We start from the raw sequence: 21422 nt of genomic DNA, 5'->3' as shown, positions 1-21422 counted from the left end.
TGATCCTTGGAATGAAAGCCAGCTCCAATCATTTCTATCTTCAACTTGACAAATTTCTTTTACTATTCTTACAGTAAAATTTCTTGCTCATGGATTTATACCGACTAGCACTTCTTTTGGTGAATTTTACTGCCAATCGATTCTGCTGGAACATGCAATAGTTAACCCAGTGGGATCAATGTAAGCTTGTATAATCTCCTCACTGGATCAAGATGTATCACAGACAATGAGCTTGCTCGACTTTGTGGCTGAGAAGTTTGTGATTGTCAATAAGAGCATGTGAAAGGGTAAATATCGGTGGAGCTCTTAGTATGAGTGGCCGTAAATTTTAGCTCACAAAGAAAAATCGAGTTGATCATGTTTCTAACAAACTTTTTTCCAAAATTATGTTCAGTAAAATGATGATGCCTCGATACGCCAATGGTCTGCTGCGCATGCTTATCTGCTAATAATATGGAAGTTTATGCTTATCATCTGCAGTCATCGTACACACCATATATCTGAACATTTGTAGGTTATCTTGACTTATATTCGCAACAAAACAAATGTGGTAAACATCTGGGGAAATTACGCAACGCTCACCCAAGCTATGGCGTAGTACATGTTTGCGTCTAAACTTTCAACCGTTAAATATTACCCTCTTAACCTTTTAATTGTAAAATTTGTGAGGCACGTGATGTTGCACATATGCAAAACTCAAACATCAAAACTCCAATAGAGGTAGGATTATGAGTTATTGACAATGCCTCCTCAAATACCTTACATGTTCCTTACAAAGAAGGAAATAAATTTGTGGAGGGGGCAGCGTATTTGGTGATCATCCTCGAGAATCAAATTATGATCACTTTTAGGATGTTCGAGGCTGCAAAGATCACGGCTGTCTCGTAGATCACCCTAGAGAGTTTCCTTCCAGAATCGGACTGATCTGTCAGTTCCGCAGGATACAAAAGCTGCTTCTGTGGGCGAGTGCTCAATCCAACGAGGAGGGCCATTATGGTTGGACGGCCATCTTGCCACTTTTTCTACTGTCATGGCATCCCAGACCACTATCTGCAAATACAGGAAATTCTTGGCTCAAACCTAAGAGGAGTAACCACTATGATATAATATATAAAACGAGAAGATTTCACAAACCTCATTGCTGGGTTCATCAATGGATAGAACAAACTCTTCTGTATTGTTGAAGACAGCCTGCAGAAGGACAGCTGGTAATTTCTTTGGTGTTCATTGGGTTAAAGCAGAAAGAAATTTAATGACGTTTCCTAGTGCAACTTACAGGAGCGATGTGCATTAGCTATTGAAAACCATGTCTTAAGACTGCTGCAAAAAAATGACTTGATTTCACTCCTAGTGCAGATCTACATATGCTTACTGGGAAAAATAGCATGAGGAGAAATGTCGAATTTGCACATGATTTTTATTTTTTTTGGTCGAAGAATTTGCACATGATTGGTACATCATATTTTATTGATATTTAGGTATGTCAGCTACGACTAACTTTGACCATGTACACGCCAGAACAGAATTTTTAAGGCAGAATAATACCTGGCATCGCAACTGCGTGTGAGTGGCTCCAAGATATTGTTTGACCAATCTTCCTGTGCCAACTTCCCAGAGTTTCACAGTAGAGTCCTTCCCACAAGAGAGTACATATCTGGAACATGGTAATCACTATAATGGTTAACAACTGAACTGCATCCAGTTTAAATGCACTGTACGGTCTCCTTCAAAAGCTGTGGTGCTTATAAACTCCACTGCCGTTAGACTAACTATGGTAGTGGCCAATATCTAATATGCGATATGTACCCTTTCAAAGTTTAGATAAAGCTGAGAGATGCGTGCATAATCATGCATACATTGGAGCGATTGTGTTATTTTCAGAAGGAATTGGCACATAAGCCCATTTTTAGAGCCCCTTTTTCAAGACCGTGGTAGTTGTGAACCGTAATATCCAGAGGCCATTAAAATAGTTTTACAAAACAAGTCTCGGAAGACCATTAAAAAAATTCTTTTGTCTGTACCTCTGATCCTTTGTGAAGTTGGCACTAGTTACTTCAGCTGCCCCATGTGCACCCACAATGGAGCGAACACAGTTGGCCGATACCCCATCCCAAAATCGTATAGCACCATCTTTAGATGCTGTAACATACATGCCACCACTAGATGAATATCTTACCTACATGAACATAAACTCGATATTCTTAAGGGTCTGCCATTCAGCCCACAGTACAATAAGAAACTATAAGAAAAGAAAAAACAAAGCAGGGGATCTACCTGGTTAATCGCCGCATTAACTGCAAATTCTGGGACACTTGCAGAAAGATAGCATTGGAATGTGTTGACATCATACAAGTGTGGAATTGGATGATCAGTCCCTGTAATATTATTTAACCAAACTTTTCAGGTAACATTTATAGGAAAAAGGCACTCGTTAACTTGTTATTGGAGTGATGCCAGTATCATGCATAACACAAAAAACAAGGAATTTATTAGAAGAAAAGATGAATGGGTGATATATTCACAGAAAAAGAACTTATTGCCCTATGGTATCTAGTAAAACTTCTACAGCTATACTAGTACAGAATCACGTGTCAAGGTAACCATTTCCAACTGACTAAAAAATACAATAAACACAAAAGCGAGAAGATAATCACCAGCTAAAAGAAAATCGCCAGAAGGATGGAAAGCTACTGAACGTACATTGTGAGTATCCTGAATAATTAAGATCAAGGATAAGACGGACACTTAAAGAATAACATCATATTGATACTACCGAATTTAACAACTGTTCCACAATCCATGATAAAGCAACAAAAAAAACCTGAATAACTCTGAATGCTCTCTTTGCTGTAGCTTTTGAATAATCAAAGAACCTGAAGAGTGACACGAGTATTAATAAAATAGCACAATTTCTGCACGCTATGTAATGGTTGTTTTCACTATACACATGAAATCAGCAAATAACACTACAGGATCAGACAGATTTGTTGAAGTCAAGCAACAAAAAGACAGATGGACATACTTCACTGTATGGTCTTTGGCTCCAGATATCAGGACAGTATTTTGAGGATGAAAGTCCAAGTCATTTACAGGCTGAGATTAACATGGAGAAACATCCTCAAATTAACAAAAAAAGAAGAAAGAAACAATGACACATAGATATAGTCGGAAATGGAATCCCTATTAGTAGCCATGGTAAAACATAAGTTCCTTAGCAAATTGATACAAGTGTCATACAATAGCAGAAATCCGCATACCAGAGTTAAAAACCTTGATGTTAGATCAAATAGCTGATAGTGTGCAAATAGTGAGCACTTCCTGTGATAGAAACTTCCCAGTTTCTTTGCATAAAATTTTCTCGAAAAGTCCAAAATGAAAAACTGCATACAATTCCTCCCCCCCCCCCCCCCAATAAAAAAAGAAAAAAGGGGAAAAAAACGAATTTGCACAGAGCTTCAGGATTTTATTAGAGTATGCAGTAAAAGCTGCATGTTCCCAGGATATAGTCACAGCTATTGAACCGGGTATGTAGTTCTTACGCAAGAATAAACAGGAAGATTGTTCAGCAAAGAAGTTAATTGCAGATACAGCAAAACTCAACCATTCCATCATAGATGCTGTGTGTAGACAAAAACTCAAACAGTGATTGCCATCAGTAATATCACAGCCGTGTGGGAGAGGTGGATTTACATGTGTATGGTCATAAAATGTCCGTATAACAGCTCGTATAGCGCCATCTGTAGAATCTGGTAGCATCATTTGCTTTATTTTTGAGACCTACAAAATACAATAAACTTTAGAATGTGGAGGCCAAAACTAAAGTTTAAAACAATAAAAATCCAACCTCAAAGAGCTTAATTGAAGTGTCAGCACTTCCTGTTGCAAAAAACCTTCCATCAGTGCTAAACCTTGCACATCTGGCAACATTCTACAAAATTTTTACCTATTAAGTCCAAAGATAGAACTCCATAACAAATTAAAACACGAAAAAATTGTCATCACAAATTCACTATCTCCTTTCGTCATTCTGATTGGTACCTTGTGGTCTGAAAGATGCCTGGTCTCATGTTTAGTGAAACTCTTTGACATGCCCTTTGTGTCTTGCACAGAACTGATTTGATAAGCGAAAATTAGTTCTAATACAAAAGAGACTACAAAATGGCTTAAGAATAGAGATAATAATTTCTTTGCATCCTGCAAGCTAATCAATTAACTGAAGTTATACCGAATAACTCTAGTCTATAGAGCAAAAGCAAAGTGGAATGAGCAAATTCAGCATAAAAGTCAACTCCCAAAGGGCCTCTGCTGTCTGGTTCTTGGAAAGGAATGGGCTAATAAAAAAGGTGAGAAGAAAAACGATTCTGTCTATAAAAATGTGTCCGCCCAAACACAACGTAGATCTAGGAACAACTGTCTCAGCTGTATCTCAGCAAAAGTTGCAGGGAAAAGTGCAGATTGGCAACTTAAGTGTAAAACTCAGACTGTCAGAGGTTTGGAAAAGATGTAATTGTCCATGACTAAATTATGAAGGCAAATACTGCCTTGTACAGCTCTAAACATAGCATAAATGCAGACAATTATGATGGTTCTTACATCCTCGGGAAAATTATTATATACCAGCAGGCAGATCACTCTAAGTAGTTCAAAAGAAGAAGGACATAGTCACTGATATCTCAAAGGAAAATTGTATAGAAGTCCAAGTACACATCAAACCAAATTATATAGAACAAAAACTCAATAACATTGCCTGACCATCATCATATGTACACCACGAGTCCCCTCTCCCCAGGCTCTCTCCCTCTCTCTCATCAAATCTCTTACTGACTCACATTGCAATAATTAATTGGTCATACAGGGAGAGTAGCCAACAACATCAGCACAATGACATTATTAATAGCCACCAGTGAACACATTCAGAAGCCGCATTTACCTGAAATCAACAGCGGTCAAAGGAGCTGGAACCAAGCCATATGAAGCAGGTATTGATCCACCCAGATAATTTGTCCCAGCATGAGAAACACCTCGCAATAGTTCACCGTTTTCCACTGCAAGACCCTGTTAGTACCTTAGCATTCCTTTCATTTACATGACAACTGATAAGAATGAACTATGAAGAGCAAAGTAAAGGCATAACAAGTCGAGCAGAAACCTTGGCAACCAGCTCAAGAAGCCTATTTCTTGGGGCTTCAACATTCAAGGGCGTCATCGTCGCTGAAGCAACCGCACTGGCTGCCTGCAAAGGAAAGCATTATGAGTTCTAAGGTTCATTGTTTCTTAATAAAAGATGAGGAAGGCGAGCGTTTGAAAGAGATCTAAGTTCTGTTACAGATACAATGAATTTACGCAATAAAGATATCAACTTCCACTGAATTCTGGCGGCCTATGACTTTGTATATGTTTGAAGTAAATCTCCGTGACCCTGAATACAATGCAATGAGGACAACATCGGAAGCTTTAAGCTTTCTATTCCACAGAACACTTTAGTAAACCAACCAGGAATCCTCAAGGATCATCAAGCCTCCTTTAAGACTAAAAAAGTAAGTACATCAGCACAGAACACCGGGAACCTCTGAGATTCGAACCAGAGGAAGCCATGGAACTTATAATGATCATTTCCAGTCTTCTTCCGCAATTTATCGCAAATTGAAGAACAGTTTAGAGGCAGCCTTGGTTATTGACCAACCCCATTTCCCCAAATACCAGAAAGTGCCGAACTTTACACGGGTCAACCGAAACGGAACACATCACTCCCCATCATTTCCCATTTTTCCTTCCACATTGAAAACGATCATCTTAAGAGACCCAGGAGTGAGAACGAAACAAAATACGCGAATCCTGTCCTTAAAAATCGTCGCTTGCCTGAGTGAAATTGCTGTCGCGAAGATGAGCGACGATGAGCGAATTGAGCTGCCTGTATATCCTCCCATCTTGCAGCGTCTGCTCCAAATTGCTGTTGCTTTCCATCTTCCACTCCAAATCAAAAACCCTAACTTCCAACCGCCACCTAAAATTTCTCTATCAAAGACAAGTTTTTTGCTTTCGAATTGGGACAATCAAACCCTAGAATCGAGCTCCGTGTTCATCACGAGCCGAGAGATGATCGATTCTCTCGCGGACTCCATTAAAACGTTTCCAGAAGGTCGTCCACCTAAAACCCTAATTTCCTGCGGAGCCGCCATTTTTTGCAGGTTCAAAATCTTTCCGTGGAGTTTGCCCCAAAACACAGAAAAAGAAAGAGAGAAAAAAAAATGTTATTATTACGAAAAACCTAAAATTTGTACATTTATAATAAATTTATCCTAAACTAATCTTTTGATTACGGACGTACATGATAATCATTCTGTTTTTTGTTTTTCTGTTCCCGGTACAGGTTTGGAACAGAATTCCTTTTACTGCGCAATTTTATTTTCTATTTCTGTAACGAATTTTGATTTCAGAAATATGTTTGGAATAAAAATGAGAAGTAAAAAAGGTTTTTTAGTTTTCTATTTCTGAAACAGAAATGAGAAATAAAAACCCTTCTCATCGTTCGCTCTCGCTATTAGTTGCCCGTCCACTTGTCGCCCGCCTCCCTCTGTCGCTGCTCGACGCCAGTCGCCTCCCACCACTACCTGCTGTCCACCCACTCACCGCCTAAGAGGGAAAAATTTTATGTCGTTATTAAACGCGTATTTTTGCTCAAAAATATATTTCTGGAATAGAATAGTTATCATTCACATCATAAAAATCCCAAACTGGTACATTTGTACTGAATTTATCATTCGTTAAATTCCTTCAAAATTTACCATCAAATTGTTGAGTTAGATAACACGCGACAGTTGACGGATGTACCATTTTGGGGTTTACTCGCCGTTTGTCACGAGTGTACCAGTTTATAATTTTTCGTGGTATTAATCAAATATAACGAAAATTAACAGACAGTAAATTTAACACAAATGTACAAGTTTTTGGATTTTTGATGGTCGAAAAATTAATTTCGGATAAATTTAGAATGTGTATACAAGTTTGAGGTTTTTTATAGTTAAAAAATTAGTTAAATGACCAGAGCGTTTAAAAGATGAAAAGAAAAGGTCTATCATTTAGCAAGAGTCATGGAGTTAATAATTAAAAAATCACCAAGAACAATAATAACACAATTAACAAATTTGAAAAATTCAAGCACACCTACTTCAAATACAAATATTAAGGGCGACCAATATTCTCTAACAACCAACTTATGAAAATTAAGATTTCCCCGAAAAACCTCGTCGCGGTGGATTAATGCTTATATAGCCTCGAATTCGAGAAAATCGCCTACTTCAAGTAGAAACATTAAGCGCAACCCATATCCTTGGACGAGCGCCTAATGATATTTTCCAAATTTGTCCAGAAAAATCTCGCTGCGAATTAACGCTTCAATTAGCTCGAATTCGTGACTGCTTAGTCCTCCAAAAGCACCTACTTTCAAATAGAAATATTGAGCACAACTCATATCCAAGCGCCTAACAATATTTTCCAAATTCTTTCCGAAAAATCTCATATGCGAATTAACACTCCAATTAGCTCGAAACTCGTGACTATCCAGTGCTCCAGAAGCACCTAACCCCCATCATTTCGAGAATGGATTAAAAAAAAAAAGATCCGACCTCGTTTTGTTTGCTTGTGCGTGCGAGAGACGGAGAGAGAGAGAGAGGGACAATAATTGGTAGAAGAAGCAAATGATAATTTACGAAATTGGATGTTTGATTAGTATGGTTAAGATGGCGGTGGTGGTTGCATAGCAAGACAATTGGGAAAAGGACCAAAGCACGTCGCTGTCCTCGCCAGTACACTCTCCACTGATACCGAGTCATTCTAGAGAGAGAGAGAGAGAGAGAGAAAATGAATTATTAAATTACGCGTGTTTTTTTTCTTTAAATTTAGAAGACAATTATAATGCTTTTTGTATTGTATTGCCACCGACAGTGTCGGAATTGCCCACGTTGGACCGCTGTCTCGCCTCCCCGATTTTCCATACCCTTGCATGGTTTGCTCCAAGTCCCTCTTTCCGTGTCATTAATTGCACGGTCGTTCGTGTGTGTGTGTGTTTTCAGACCATTTTTGGGTCGAATTCCCACAATTATCCCTCGCCGTCTCTGTGGCCACAACCCATCTCGATTACAATTAATCAAACCCGAAAATGGAAATCATATATAGTTAATTAAGAAAAATCCAAAATTGAAAATATAAGAATGGAAATTGGCGAACCCATCTCGATTATAGTTACAAAGTTACAACCCTCGATGAAATTACCCCGGACGATCACGACCAATTTAACCTAGACCACAGTATATCGAATCTTAATAAACATCGTGATGCACACGAGATTGATTCCTATAAAGTACTTTTCAAGCTTTTGATATTCTCTTAAATTGAATGGAATTCTTTTACTAGGACGCTTCGTAAATAGCTCAGAAGAGAGCATGTAGATAGATAGATACGTCGTGGATCGTTAATGATTCTTGTGCAGTGATGATGAAGATCGAAGACTAAATCACCATTGATTACTACTTAAGAATTCAATGATAGAGAGAGAGAAGAAGAAGAAGGGTATTCTTGGAAACCCCACGACGACTACTCGTGGAAGCAAACACCGCGGTAATATATAGTAACTGTCACACCTCTGTCTCTGTGCTCTCTCTCTCTCTCTCACAGAGACTTTTACAAGTCCACTCGCACTCAACAAAAGCTTCTACTTCCCATGTGAAAGAAAAAGCCAGCACCCTTGTACATCTCTCTCTCTCTCTCTCTCTCTCTCTTCCTCTTCTTCTCCATCTTTGCTGTGCAGATCTTGAACCGGAGGGGCGAAATCTGCATCAAGAATGGAGCCTTCCTTGCGCTCCACCGACGGCTTCATGTCCAAGCTCGGTGGAATCGCGGTCTTGCTCCTGTTGTTGCTCTCTTGCTCCTCTTTCCCATCCACTGGTAAGTGCCCCCCCATGATGATGCTCCTTTTCGCTTCTTGCTCGTCAAATTTCGGTTTCTTGAGGAGCCTTCTCTTTCTTGTTTCCTTGTTCCTTTTTGGCTGTTGCCCTCCCTTGATTATGTCTCGAACTCCGAGGGAGATGCGAGAAAATCAGGGTAATGTGCATCTGGGTCTGTTTCTTGATTCTCGATCTCTCGCTGTTCTTGACCGGCTTGCGAAGTCGGTTGAAATCAAGTTGCCCCTGCGATCTGAAGAGCCGTGTAATTTCCCTATCTGTTTCCGTAATTAGTTCCGAAAGCGGCATGTTGGGCAGTTTTTTGGTGGTTAGATGGTTGCGTTCGTTAGAAATTTGAACGTGTGTGAAGGCTATGTTTCTTTTTGAATTCTATCTTCAAGAACTTATCCGGGGAAGTAGTTAAGAGGAAACAAGCGAAGGTGTCTTTGTGTTTATTTATTTCCTCAAGTGATCTGTGTGCTCTCTTTACGGATTCCATATGCTAATTATAATGGCATCGAAGCTGATAATGTCTCTTGATGTGTGGCTAAGATGGCAGTTTGAACCCCAAATTTGCGAAATCTTGTGATTATCTTTTTAATGCCTTCCTCATGTGTCATGTGATACTTTCAAAAGTAACTTAGTGCATGCTCTGGACTTATACTTTCTGATTGATGTCTGTCGTTTTCTTCTGATGCCCGATTTTGCAGAAGCGTACGATGCACTTGATCCTAATGGGAACATCACAATCAAGTGGGACGTAATGAGCTGGACTCCCGATGGTTACGTGGTATGCATTAGTTGTTAACGAGATCTTCTTTAACTCATGTGCGTTTTTGTGAAAAAAGTAGTTTGCTATCGTTGTTGATCCGAGTCCCATAAAGACAATTTGAGGGGGTATGAATTATGAAGAACTTGAGGCTTAGTCAGGAAATATTTTCCTATCACGAAGAGTTTATATTTTTTCCCTGGCTCAAGTCTGGCTACAATCCCGCTTGTCTCATGACATTTTCTGGTTGAGTTCGACAGGCTGTTGTCACAATGTTCAACTTCCAACAATATCGCCATATACAAGCTCCGGGATGGACATTGGGGTGGACGTGGGCAAAGAAGGAAGTTATATGGAGCATGATGGGCAGTCAGACCACAGAGCAAGGTGATTGCTCGAAATACAAAGGGAACACCCCTCATTGCTGTAAGAAGGACCCGACAGTCGTCGACCTGTTGCCAGGAACTCCTTACAATCAGCAGATAGCAAATTGTTGCAAAGGTGGAGTTATAAATTCGTGGGTCCAGGACCCAGCAAATGCGGCAAGTTCATTTCAGGTCAGTGTAGGATCTGCTGGAACAACTAACAAGACCGTGAGGCTTCCCAAAAACTTTACACTGAAAGCACCGGGACCAGGATATACTTGTGGACCCGCAAAGATTGTCAGACCGACTAAATTTGTCTCTGCTGACAAAAGGCGAACGACCCAAGCTTTAAGTAAGTTATTCGCAGGTTTCTTCAAAGCAATTACATGTGCATGATAGTCTTTTTAGACAAAAATTTGAAATTCTTCGGCACTACATAGTGGTTGCATATGAGATGCATTATAAACATGCAAGCAATTCCTTAAGATAGTATCAACTATATGCATGTTTATAAAGTATCAAACATGTGAATGACTTTTACTGCTTCTGGCCCTGGGATATGTGAGTAATGCAATGCGCACATCTATTGTGGGATCTTTCCAAAGTGTGAACAATATCTGGCTGTTGTACCTAGGGGAACTTATTTAATCTACATGTGAGTTTTGGAATGCGGACAACAATTGCGACTTTTGATATCTTGCTCCGAGTTGATTAACTTTCATTCAAGCATGCAGTTATCTGACTTTCCCTGACCTTAGCTGCTTGATCTGTTGCAGTGACGTGGAATGTTACTTGTACATATTCGCAATTCTTAGCTCAAAAGACTCCAACCTGCTGTGTCTCTCTCTCCTCGTTCTACAATGACACAATAGTAAATTGCCCTACTTGCACTTGCGGCTGTCAAAACAATGCAACAGATACCGGCGGCTGCGTAGAGTGAGTTATCACACTTACACGAAGATTTAGTTATCTCTGAACTTGTCTTATAGAGTTCTCGTTCAGTGTTACGTGGAAACAATTGATTCATAACCATATGTTTCTCATCTGGTCTTTCAGGGCAAATTCTCCGCACTTGGCTCAAGTTGTATCTAACTCGGGAAAGTCTGGCAGCAATGCACCGCTAGTCCAGTGTACTAGCCATATGTGTCCAATTCGAGTCCATTGGCATGTGAAGCTCAATTACAAGGAGTATTGGCGGGTGAAGATCACGATCACAAATTTCAACTATAGAATGAACTACACCCAGTGGAATCTCGTTGTTCAGCACCCCAACTTCGATAATCTCACCCAAGTTTTCAGCTTCAACTACAAGGCACTGACTCCCTATGCAGGATTAAGTAAGCAATATTATACCTGATTCGCTTATAATGGTCCTGTTGAATCTGCTGCTTTTTTTTCTCACAATGTTGCAATTCTGGTTATTTAATTGCAGATGATACTGCGATGTTATGGGGAGTCAAGTTCTACAATGATTTTCTCAATGAAGCTGGGCCATATGGGAATGTGCAGTCCGAGCTATTATTCCGAAAGGACCAATCCACCTTTACATTTGAAAAGGGATGGGCTTTTCCTCGGAGGATTTATTTCAATGGCGATAACTGTGTGATGCCGCCTCCGGATGCCTACCCATGGTTGCCAAATGCCAGTCCTCGGCCAATTTTGCCTGGACTTTTCACGTTCATACCAATTGTGGCATCTACTCTGTTGTTTTTGGCTTTCGTGTGAGGACCCCAGGGACAAACTGCTAAAATGGCTGCTCTGCTATTCCTATCAGGTTTACACCAAACCACAACAGGGTTATAGCATGATTTGTCCATGCAATTGTAACACGTTCTTGTGACAATAGCAGGTGCGAGTAGAGACGGAAACAGGGTGCTATAGAATCTACTACTGCGAGGTCCCTGCCACTTAGCTTATTTATACATCCGGTGATAGAATCATTTGTAATCTCCTTCTGAATAATCTTTTGCTATGTTATACTGTTATTTATGTGGATCAATGTATGTTAAGAGTATCCGTGACCAAAATGTTGTAAGCTATTTGATTTTGAAGAAATGAAATACGAGTACCATGTTTGTCAACCATACAGAATGTAGAAATGGACGGGTAAGATTACTTACACAGCTTGAGAGGCTTGTGAGGAACAAAAGCAGTAGTACTCAGTATCGCATGACACAGACACCCAAAACCGTTAGTACTTGAGAGCGAGCTTTTGCGTGATTTTTTTTACAAGCACATTCTTTCTATCTTCTGTTGACGTTACATGAAAGCTCTAGTTGGAGGTCCAGATAGGCTGTATGATATTTTACCTGATGAGGGTGCAGCTTACGTCTGAAATCGCTTGCAAATGTCTTTGCTTTCAAAAAATTTCTGAAATGGGTCTGCTTCTAGGGAGATTTCTGAATGAGCAGTATCAATATAGCCATGGAGGTCACAAATGTTGACAAGGCTACTAGATTCACTTGGGCGGAGCTTGGTAGAAATGGGTATTTGTCAGGTGGGGGAAGCATACATTCATCTCCATTGAAGTATACTTTCCTTGGAAACGCCCATCCTTGTCTGAATGTAAATGTGTTCTTGTCTTTCTGAAGTAGCACTTCGGACTGGACATTTCCTTGTGGCCCTGCTTCCATCAGTAGATCATTGTAAAATTTCATTCCGTAGAACATACCCGTGTCGTCTGCGCAATCAGAATCACAGATTGATTAGAAAGTTAGCCCGATTCTTGCCCCGAAATTCCCAACAATTTAGGTAGAAAAGACTGATGAAGTGTAGCCTTAGCACTCACTTATCGATTCGTAAGCAATGAGAGGCTTGTAGTCGAAGCTGAAGACTTGGGTGATGCTGTTGAGATTGGGGTGCTGGGCGACGAGTGTCCACTGGGTGTAGTTCAGTTTGTAGTTGAAGTTCGTGATGGCGATCTTTACACGCCAATAGTCCTTGTAGTTGAGCTTCACATGCCAGTGAACCCGGATCGGGCACATGTGATGCGTGCACTGCAGAAGTGGAACGTTGTCTTTCCTTGGTGTGTTTATTCCCGCCTTGTGTAGTAGTTTGGAGTCGCTCCTGGCCACATCAGGTCATGAGCCTTTTTGTTTTATATATTTTTGAGAAATCTATAAGGAGATCTTGCACAAACCGCTTATACCAAGTTTAATAGAGCCGTCACCAGGTATATGATAAATTTTCAGTTAGATTCCACATAAGTGTATTACCCGAAGAATAAAGGAAAGTCATGGAACTTACGCAATGCAGTTGTTCTTGTTATGGCAACCACAGGCACAAGACGGGCAAGGCGTGATCGAGTTGTTGTAGAAAGTCGAGAATGAAACACAGCAGCTTGGGTTCTTAGAAACCAAGAACTGTGAATAAGTGCAGGTGACATTCCAAGTCACTGCATACAAAGTATGATCACGAGCAATGGAAAAAAAAAACACAGCATTGCCTACTTAATTAATCAAAAGTATAGTCCACTTGAAGAAGAAACATACTCAAAGCTTGAGTCTTCCTCCTCCGGTCAGCTGTTAAGTACACCGTCGAGGGCACGATTTTTGCGGGCCCGCAAGTGTATCCCGGTCCCGGGCCAAGCAGAGTGAAGTTCTTGGGGAGTTTGACCGTCTTATTGGAGGTGCCGGCTAGCCCGACACTGACCTGGAAGGCAGAGACCGAGGCAGTCGGGTCCTGGCCCCACGACGCGAGGATGCCGCCTTTGCAGCAGTTGCTGAACTGCTGGTTGTAGGGGACTCCGGGGAGAAAGTCGACAACTATCGGATTTTTCTTACAGCAATGTGGTACATTGCCCTTGAACTTGGAACAATCTCCTTGTTCTGTAGTTTGTGCTCCAACCATTGACCATATCACTTCCTTCTTTGCCCAGTCCCATCCCAGTGTCCAACCCGGAGTCACGATTTGCCGGTACATTTGGAAGTTACTCATTGTGACAGCAGCCTGGTTTTTAAATTTATTAACGGTCAACAGAATATTTACAGCAGTATTCCAAGATATAATCTTCAAAGTACGGCAATCATCAATCCGAAATGATTGCACTCACCACATAGCCATCAGCAGTCCAGGACATTACATCCCATTTGATCGTTATGTTACCGTTTGGATCTAGAGGATCATACGCAACTGCAATTATGAAGAGAAGGACAAGGGATAGTTAATTACCACCAGAACTGTGAGGTGAAAAAGTTTGAAATCCATGCATTCAACATGCTGACAAGGCCAACCTGTATGAGGAATCATTAGCATAAAAATGGCTGCCAGGAGTATGAGCTCAAGTCTTGGGGACAATGAGCTTTTTCCATCTTCATAAACTTTCCCTTGACAAGCGAAGAGACCTTCAGATTCCATTTCTGGTGCCTCCAGATACACTCAGTCTTCAGCCAACTTACAAGCGATGGAATGGTTTGTGCGAGGAGTGTGTTATATCTTGTATGGAGGAAAGATGAGACTATGTAATGTGTCACCTACCAGTTGGTAAGCTTTTCTTCTGATTTTTCCAAGTTTCGCAATCATGCACAGTAATTTTCCTTGTTCCTTCAATTCTGTTTCTGCATCTTGAAGCAACATGCAGGTGAGAATGATGGCGACGCTGGAGGCAGATTTTCCTGGTTTGGATGAAAATAACATGTGAACAGTCAGTTCCTTGTCTGTGACCGTAGCCAAAATGATCCCTTCTCTATAAGTTAGGCGACTGATTATATTTTTTTAAAAAAGGAAAAAAAACCTTTCTCAATCTCTTCTCGAAAATTATCAGCAAAATGAACTTCCGGGAAATAAATTGGAGTGTTGGAAAATGGATCAGTAGCCTTAGTTACATAAGTAGAGTTCTGAGTTAGGAAATATGGGTACGGCATACATGGAACAGACTAATGCAACGTAGTTGGTAAATGAGATTTCGAGCGTTCAAATTGGAAACTGAAATCTGAAGCTTTTTTAATTCCGTGACAAATGATTGTTTGCCATCAAAAGCCAGTTAAAATACTAGGAAAATCAAAAGGAGATGCATGTTCAGTAAAATTCAAGTCTTTTTCTCAATCTCCAATACGGCCATAACTCGGCTTGGAATGTCCCACTCGATGCCAGGACAGAAGAATGCCCCTCTTACCGTCTGCTCAAATTGGTGGTGATGGAAAAAGCAAATTTATTCTTGTAACTTAAGGGAGTTTCTTATTCAGCCTGCACTTTCTATTTTTGCTCGCTGTGATTTTGTTCTACACGCTATGCTTCTTCACGCTACTAGGAAAGAGTAAAGACCATCAAGCATTAATTACATGGTACACCCAATGGCTTCAGCAATCTGATAGTCAAACCCATCTTGTCAGCTGATTGACACCTTTCTATTTGTGTTTTATGTCTTCTGTTTGTTTCTTGAGCCCATTAATTTGGTTGACTCTCATCTTCAAGTACCATACTAAGTTGCTTTTTTATCTATGAATTTGCTTCTCCGCTTAGCTCGGTTGCTTAGAAGGCCATGCAAGGACAAGTGAGATCAGATCTCTCTATCTGATAAATGATTCCCATCTGCCAGAGCTAAATGAGGTGACTAAAAGATCTTAGACCTAAGTGGTTAGAAGACAGAGTACAAAATGGAGAAAGCAAATTCCTATAGCTGACTAGAATCTCATGATTTGACAGGATTAGAGCTTAAGTACGACTGTAAAATACACTCTGCAAAGCAAAATATGTTAGAAGATGATGGTGCACCATGACGGAAATAAAATTTGACTCGCTAATAGGTTAATGGAAAGAATTGAACAAGTCACTGTATTGACTTATTCATAACATAAACCGGTTTATACAGACACTAGGACATCAGTTTTGAAAGAAGACTTTTTTCCCATTGCTCATCACTTGCATACGACATTCCAACTTCTGACGAGCATTCTGCCGCTGCGCAAGTTGATTTAATTGCTGCTGCCTCTGAAGGACCTATAGGGTTGAATTGACTAGAATAACCGCTACGGGCTATATAGCATATGTGACTTGAGCAGGATTGTTTAACCTGAACCAACTTGATGAAGACGTTCAAAGAAAGTTATTTTACTTATGTTCTATATTGACTAGAAAATTATCGGTAAAATCCTTTGATTCGCACAGATTAAGCTACCAAATGGAATGGACTTGTTGCCTTTCTAGGGATCATCCATGGACCGAATTTGCATTTGGCCGGCTTCTGCAACAAGCTCATTAGGTCATAAACATTATATTATGCCAAAGGCTTCTTCCATCTAGTATCTCACCAGATTTAATTACATATTAGGCGCACCGTTGCTAATTTAATCAAGATAGTCCTTATCTTTCTCACATAATTGTACTTCTGGACCCTTTTACAGATTTCACGAGCATATACACATTTTGACTGTAGACTCAATATCATATACTCTGTACAGTTCTTGCATATGCCTTCCCATGAAAATCCCTTAGAGCAACAGCACTTCTTCGTTTCAGAGCTACCAGCCTCTCTCTATGGCAGAGGCGACTTCGCAATCATCTCAGGTGCAAGTAGATGGAGATGATGAGTATATATGCTGCCGTTCACATCATAGTATCAGCGGCATCAGTTCCAAGATGAGGAAGAAAGCCAAGGCTGAAGCCAAAGAACGATTCGAAGGTGCTATGCTTGGTAGAGAAGGATATTTATCAGGAGGTGGCATCATGCACTCGTCACCATTAAAGTAGACTTTTCGAGGAAACGCCCAACCGTGATCCCATGTAAAACTACTTATGTCTTTCCGAAGAATCATCTCCGATTGAACATTTCCTTCTGGCCCTGCTTGCATTAGTAGGTCATTGTAGTACTTTATGCCATAAAACATGCCGGTGTCATCTGCATATAAGGCAATCATGAGAAACGAGATTAAAATTTTGTCAAGTCTATCGACTCACCAAATTATGACTATGCGCGTTACTTTATCGTGGAACGTATGCGGTTTGACCATGTTCACCTATCACAACAATTAGGCCAATTTGTTGAAGATCAACGCGCAGAAAAAGCTAAAATCCAATCAAAAACAATGACAGCGTTCTTTTCTATAAAGGCCATGTACTCACTGAGGGAACCAAACGCATCGAGTGGCTTATAGTCAAATCTATAGACTCGAGTGATGTTGTTGAAGTTCGGATGCTGTGTGACGAGTGTCCACTGTGTATAATTCATCCCGTAGTTGAAACTGGTGACTGTGATCTTCACTTTCCAGTATTCTCTATAATTGGCCTTGACGTGCCAATGTACCCGGATAGGACACGTGGTTCGGGCACTGCAGCAAAGGCGCATGGCCTTCAATGGACGGTTGTGATCCCACCACACTCTGAATCTTGCTCTGGCTCCTGAGTCACATTCCAGAATAAGAATCAGTGTCCTAAATGCAACCACCAGGCAAGCAATTTTACGTAAAAGTTGTTAAACACTTACCTGATGCAGTAAGCTGTTCCGTCATAGCCACAAGCACAAGACGGACAAGGAGTGATCATAGAGTTGTAGAAAGAGGACAAGGAAACGCAGCAGGTCGGGTTCTTGGAAAAGGCCATTTGCGAGTAAGTACAAGTCACGTACCATGACACTGCAACAACAATTAGAAGAGAATTCAGAAGATGGATATGACTTTCGAATCAGAGTGAAAGAATTTATTCAGCGGAAACTTTTGATATTCACGAATATAATGCTTTAGACATTGGGAGATGATTAAAGGATGTTCAGCTTCAATCAAGCAGATGACAACAGACACATGGAAAGTCTGTCAAAAACAAATAGTTCCTAAACCAAGTAGTCATTTTGGGACTCCAAATCTTAGAGACACTCAAACAAATTGAGCACCACCAGAAACATAAAATAAAAGCTTCTAACTCACTCACGGCTCGATTTCTTCTCCGTCCGTCAGCCGAGAAGAGTACTGAAGGCGGCATGATGGTTGCAGCGCTACATGTATAGCTTGGTCCAGGCCCGAGCAGATAAAAATCCTGGGGAAGTTTCACAGTAGTGTTTGGCGTACCTGAGAGCCCGACACTGACCTGAAAGGCCGAAACCGTGGCTGCCGGGTCTTGACCCCACAACGCAACAACGCCTCCCTTGCAGCAATCAGTGTACTTTCGATTGTTGGGCACTCCTGGAAGCAAGTCGATGATAGCAGGGCTTCTTTCACAAGAGTGAGGGATGTTTCCCATGAATTTCGAGCAATCCCCTTGATCAGTCGCCTGCGCTCCCACGACAGACCATATTGTCTCTTTGCCTGCCCAAGTCCATCCCAATGTCCACCCAGGGCTCGGGATGTGCCTGAACATTTGGAAGTTGCTCAAAGTGATGGCTGCCTACAAGTTATCACACTAGATTTAGTCAGTGCCTTCGCTACTATGTTCAGGATCGGTTCATTGCCCAAACTTACAGAACAAGAATTCAACGAAAGCACCATTCAGTCACATGCCTTTGGAACAGCGATTCTCACCACGTAACCATCCGGCGTCCACGACATAACGTCCCATTTAATGTTAATGTTTCCATGAGGATCGAGCACGTCATAAGCCACTGAAAACAAGACAAGAGGAGTTAGAAAAGGCGAGAACATTGGCACATGACAGTATCATTGCTAGGAAATAAATTTTTTGTCTTCACAGCTGAATTCTCCGAGCTAGAAGCTCACCCGTTTGAGCCAATGCCATCATAAAGAGAATGACCGCGACTCCGAGGCGATCGAGGTTACACGAGGACATCCTCAAAGTTTGCTATTATTGTATGGAGGATGGTGAAGATGCAAGGATCACTAAGATCAGTGAGGTCCTTATATAAGAACTAACTCAAAGTGGCATCAGAATACAGCTCAAAAAGTACAATTCTGTTGGGTCCTTCATGTTAGATACCCTTAGCAGATTCTTTGGCTCCTTCTAGGGAAAGTGATGGATGTATCAATTGTTGAGGAGATGACATTTGCAAAGTTCTTGCACAAGCCATGGAAAAATTGAAAATGTAAACTTTGATGGGCCAATCATGCAATGTCCTCAAATTGCTAGAATTTTAGTGCATTAGTTCATCTAATTAAGTTCCAAATGATGAGGATTTCTGAACAAACTCGAGCCACGGACAGAGCGGCAATAGGAAAAATAAATAAATAAAAATATGGGTTCTTAAGCTTGCGTCGCCGCAGAATTAAGCGCTTGTAGTAGTAGAATTAGATGGAGAAATTCAGTAAGTTTACTTTGCACAAATGGAATGAAGTTAGCCTAATTATGTCTTAATATGAATTGGTCAAACCATAGAAAATGGACAAGGGAATCCAGCGATTGTGATTTTGTACTAGAAATTTCTTTCCGATGTTCAATTGCCACTTGTCTTTGTTTTTTTTTAACGAAAAGTTGAAGTTTGTCACATAGTTCAAATGGAAAAAATTAGATTTAGGAGTAAGCGGTTCCCGATCCGGTCCAATCCAACTCAAGAACTGGGAACTGGACCGGGAGGACCGGTTCCCAGTTTCTAAGATCGGGGACCGAACCGGCTAGTCTTGGGATCGTAGACCGGACCGGACTGATAATCCGGTCCGGTTCCACCAATATTAAATATTTTTCGTGAACCGGAAACCGATTGTTCCATTCTTTCCTTTGTAGGTATGATTTGATCCCATAAGGCCATGGAAAAAATTGGAAAAATATATATAATATATGAAAAAATTGAACAATCGGTTCCAATGGGACCAATATTAAATATTTTTCATATATATATTAAATATTATATATAATCGGTCCGGTCCAGTTCCCACCCTAGAACCGGGAACCGGACCGCCCAGAAATCGGTTCCACTTTTAAGAACATGGAACCGAACCGATATTTCCGAGAACCAGACCAAACCGGTCGATCCGGTCCGATTCCGATTTGGCCGGTCCATCATGCTCACTCATAATTAGATTGGTTTTCGTGTGTTCTATAGTACCAGCATCTTTTGACTGTGATTCTTCACTAAAGTCAGACATACCCTGAAAATAAAATGTACCTAACTTAGCCAAGTTGACTTTCGTACCATAACATTACCATGCTCATCTCGTTTACATAGACCTGTGAAACGGATAGATCGGATCGGGTTCAGGCAGGTCGACGATGAATCCAATCCAAATTGATGCAGTTAATCATGTCGACCAAATTGCATGTGATACAATTTCAATGACTCACACCCGACCCGACTCGGACTTAACTCATACCAAATCCAACCTGTTTATATGCTAAACGATTTACCCAAGAAGCTAATTTGTTAAAATGCTAATCAAATTTTAGAACCCCTATTACAAGCTCATGGAGCGTGCTCCAAGAGTTCCAATTTAGGTTAGCCCCAACTTGGACTTTAATATCATTTTTGGTCATAATCTAACTCTCATTTCAATCAATTATTAAGTGAATTAAGGTATTCGCCGGCTACTCATGACGGACTTGCCCATAAGATATCGACCCTGTTCATATCAAACTCGAGCGGCCTGGTTTTCATAATAGTTAATTCGAGGAATGTACAAATTCAGTCTAAGAGTTGACTTTCTAATTGAATTCAATGTCACTGCACTTTCGCAGGTCGAGCCTAACCCTACTTATATAAATTTCGGAATACAGAGCTCTACTAGATGCAATTCGGGTTTCCGCCATAGTTGTTTTCTTCTTCTTCTTCTTCTTTTTTCTCATGATCAGTTTGAACACATCAAGCGCTTCCTCGAATCAATCTCGAGCTTTGAAAATAGATTTACATCGAATTTGAGAATAGTGTCTGGAATTTTCTAGTCACGTCGCCTCCAACCGTGTGCTCGACTCGACTCGACTCGATTACGCACCCCCTGACCATTTCCAAGCATGCGATGCTGATCCCAGCTCAGTGCATGGGCTCGAGATGCGTGTTCGGGTCTCGGATTCTTGAACATGGATTGATGTCCACACCTAGACGAGGCCCACAACACACCCCACCAAGAAACAGTTGGGTCAGGCCCAATTAGGCCCAATAAGTCCACATTGGGCCTAAGTCCATGACTCGTGTATGAAGTTTGTTGGCTTAATGGGCTGTTATGTTAAGCCCATGATTCCCGAATCATTTTCTCCGTATATATATTTCTCGAAATTTGAATATGTCTCGCGACCCGAAAGAATCCGAGGGAAGGACCGCTATGCAATTTGCATCGGTAGGCTGAGTTCTACCTCCGAGCACCGCGACCTTTCTTTCAAGTTCAGGTCAAATGATATTGCTCCGAAACATGTCGATTCGCATCATCGCACGAGCTACGAATGTCGTGCCAATTCATATCGCATATGGACCGTCAATGACGGGTACTCAGCCCGCCACTCTCTCGATGCAATTAACGGTCGGAAATTAACGCCCGAGGGTAC

The 21422-nt window shown here is 40.9% G+C and overlaps 4 protein-coding genes across 5 annotated transcripts; 1 reads left to right on the top strand and 3 right to left on the bottom strand.

Moving 5' to 3' along the window:
- Positions 1-679: 679 nt before the first annotated feature.
- On the bottom strand, positions 680-6228 carry LOC115693995 (cleavage stimulation factor subunit 50). The gene is made up of 14 exons (XM_030621087.2): positions 5860-6228; positions 5150-5233; positions 4931-5055; positions 4039-4111; positions 3845-3928; positions 3691-3777; positions 3023-3093; positions 2822-2873; positions 2655-2712; positions 2275-2375; positions 2022-2176; positions 1546-1654; positions 1135-1191; positions 680-1050 (listed from the first exon to the last, which is right to left on the bottom strand). The coding sequence occupies exons 1-14, from the start codon at positions 5962-5964 to the stop codon at positions 895-897; spliced, it is 1317 nt and encodes a 438-aa protein (XP_030476947.1). The 5' UTR covers positions 5965-6228; the 3' UTR covers positions 680-894.
- Positions 6229-8721: 2493 nt separating this feature from the next.
- LOC115693990 (protein COBRA-like) lies at positions 8722-12087 on the top strand. The gene is made up of 6 exons (XM_030621076.2): positions 8722-8943; positions 9650-9729; positions 9969-10425; positions 10850-11009; positions 11130-11410; positions 11506-12087. Exons 1-6 carry the CDS (start codon positions 8841-8843, stop codon positions 11796-11798), a joined length of 1374 nt encoding a protein of 457 aa, XP_030476936.1. The 5' UTR covers positions 8722-8840; the 3' UTR covers positions 11799-12087.
- Positions 12088-12164: 77 nt separating this feature from the next.
- Positions 12165-14503, bottom strand: LOC115693974 (COBRA-like protein 4). Of its 2 annotated transcripts, none has more exons than XM_056314826.1 (6): positions 14306-14503; positions 14125-14204; positions 13565-14021; positions 13320-13467; positions 12862-13136; positions 12165-12753 (listed from the first exon to the last, which is right to left on the bottom strand). In XM_056314826.1, exons 1-6 carry the CDS (start codon positions 14427-14429, stop codon positions 12461-12463), a joined length of 1377 nt encoding a protein of 458 aa, XP_056170801.1. In that variant the 5' UTR covers positions 14430-14503; the 3' UTR covers positions 12165-12460. The 2 variants fall into 2 exon arrangements, with proteins under 2 accessions (XP_056170801.1, XP_030476920.2); XM_030621060.2 differs by having other exon boundaries at positions 12862-13139; positions 14306-14502.
- Positions 14504-16365: 1862 nt separating this feature from the next.
- Positions 16366-18580, bottom strand: LOC115690771 (COBRA-like protein 5). Its single transcript, XM_056314858.1, has 3 exons — positions 17494-18580; positions 17133-17408; positions 16366-16908 (listed from the first exon to the last, which is right to left on the bottom strand). The coding sequence occupies exons 1-3, from the start codon at positions 17516-17518 to the stop codon at positions 16622-16624; spliced, it is 588 nt and encodes a 195-aa protein (XP_056170833.1). The 5' UTR covers positions 17519-18580; the 3' UTR covers positions 16366-16621.
- Positions 18581-21422: the final 2842 nt, after the last annotated feature.

This window comes from Syzygium oleosum, unplaced genomic scaffold, assembly GCF_021117445.2.
Source record: "Syzygium oleosum isolate NSW1041296 unplaced genomic scaffold, Sole_v2.1 Sole_v2.09, whole genome shotgun sequence".
NCBI classification, from domain to species: Eukaryota; Viridiplantae; Streptophyta; class Magnoliopsida; order Myrtales; family Myrtaceae; genus Syzygium; species Syzygium oleosum.
This window is presented reverse-complemented; position numbering and strand designations above follow the sequence as displayed.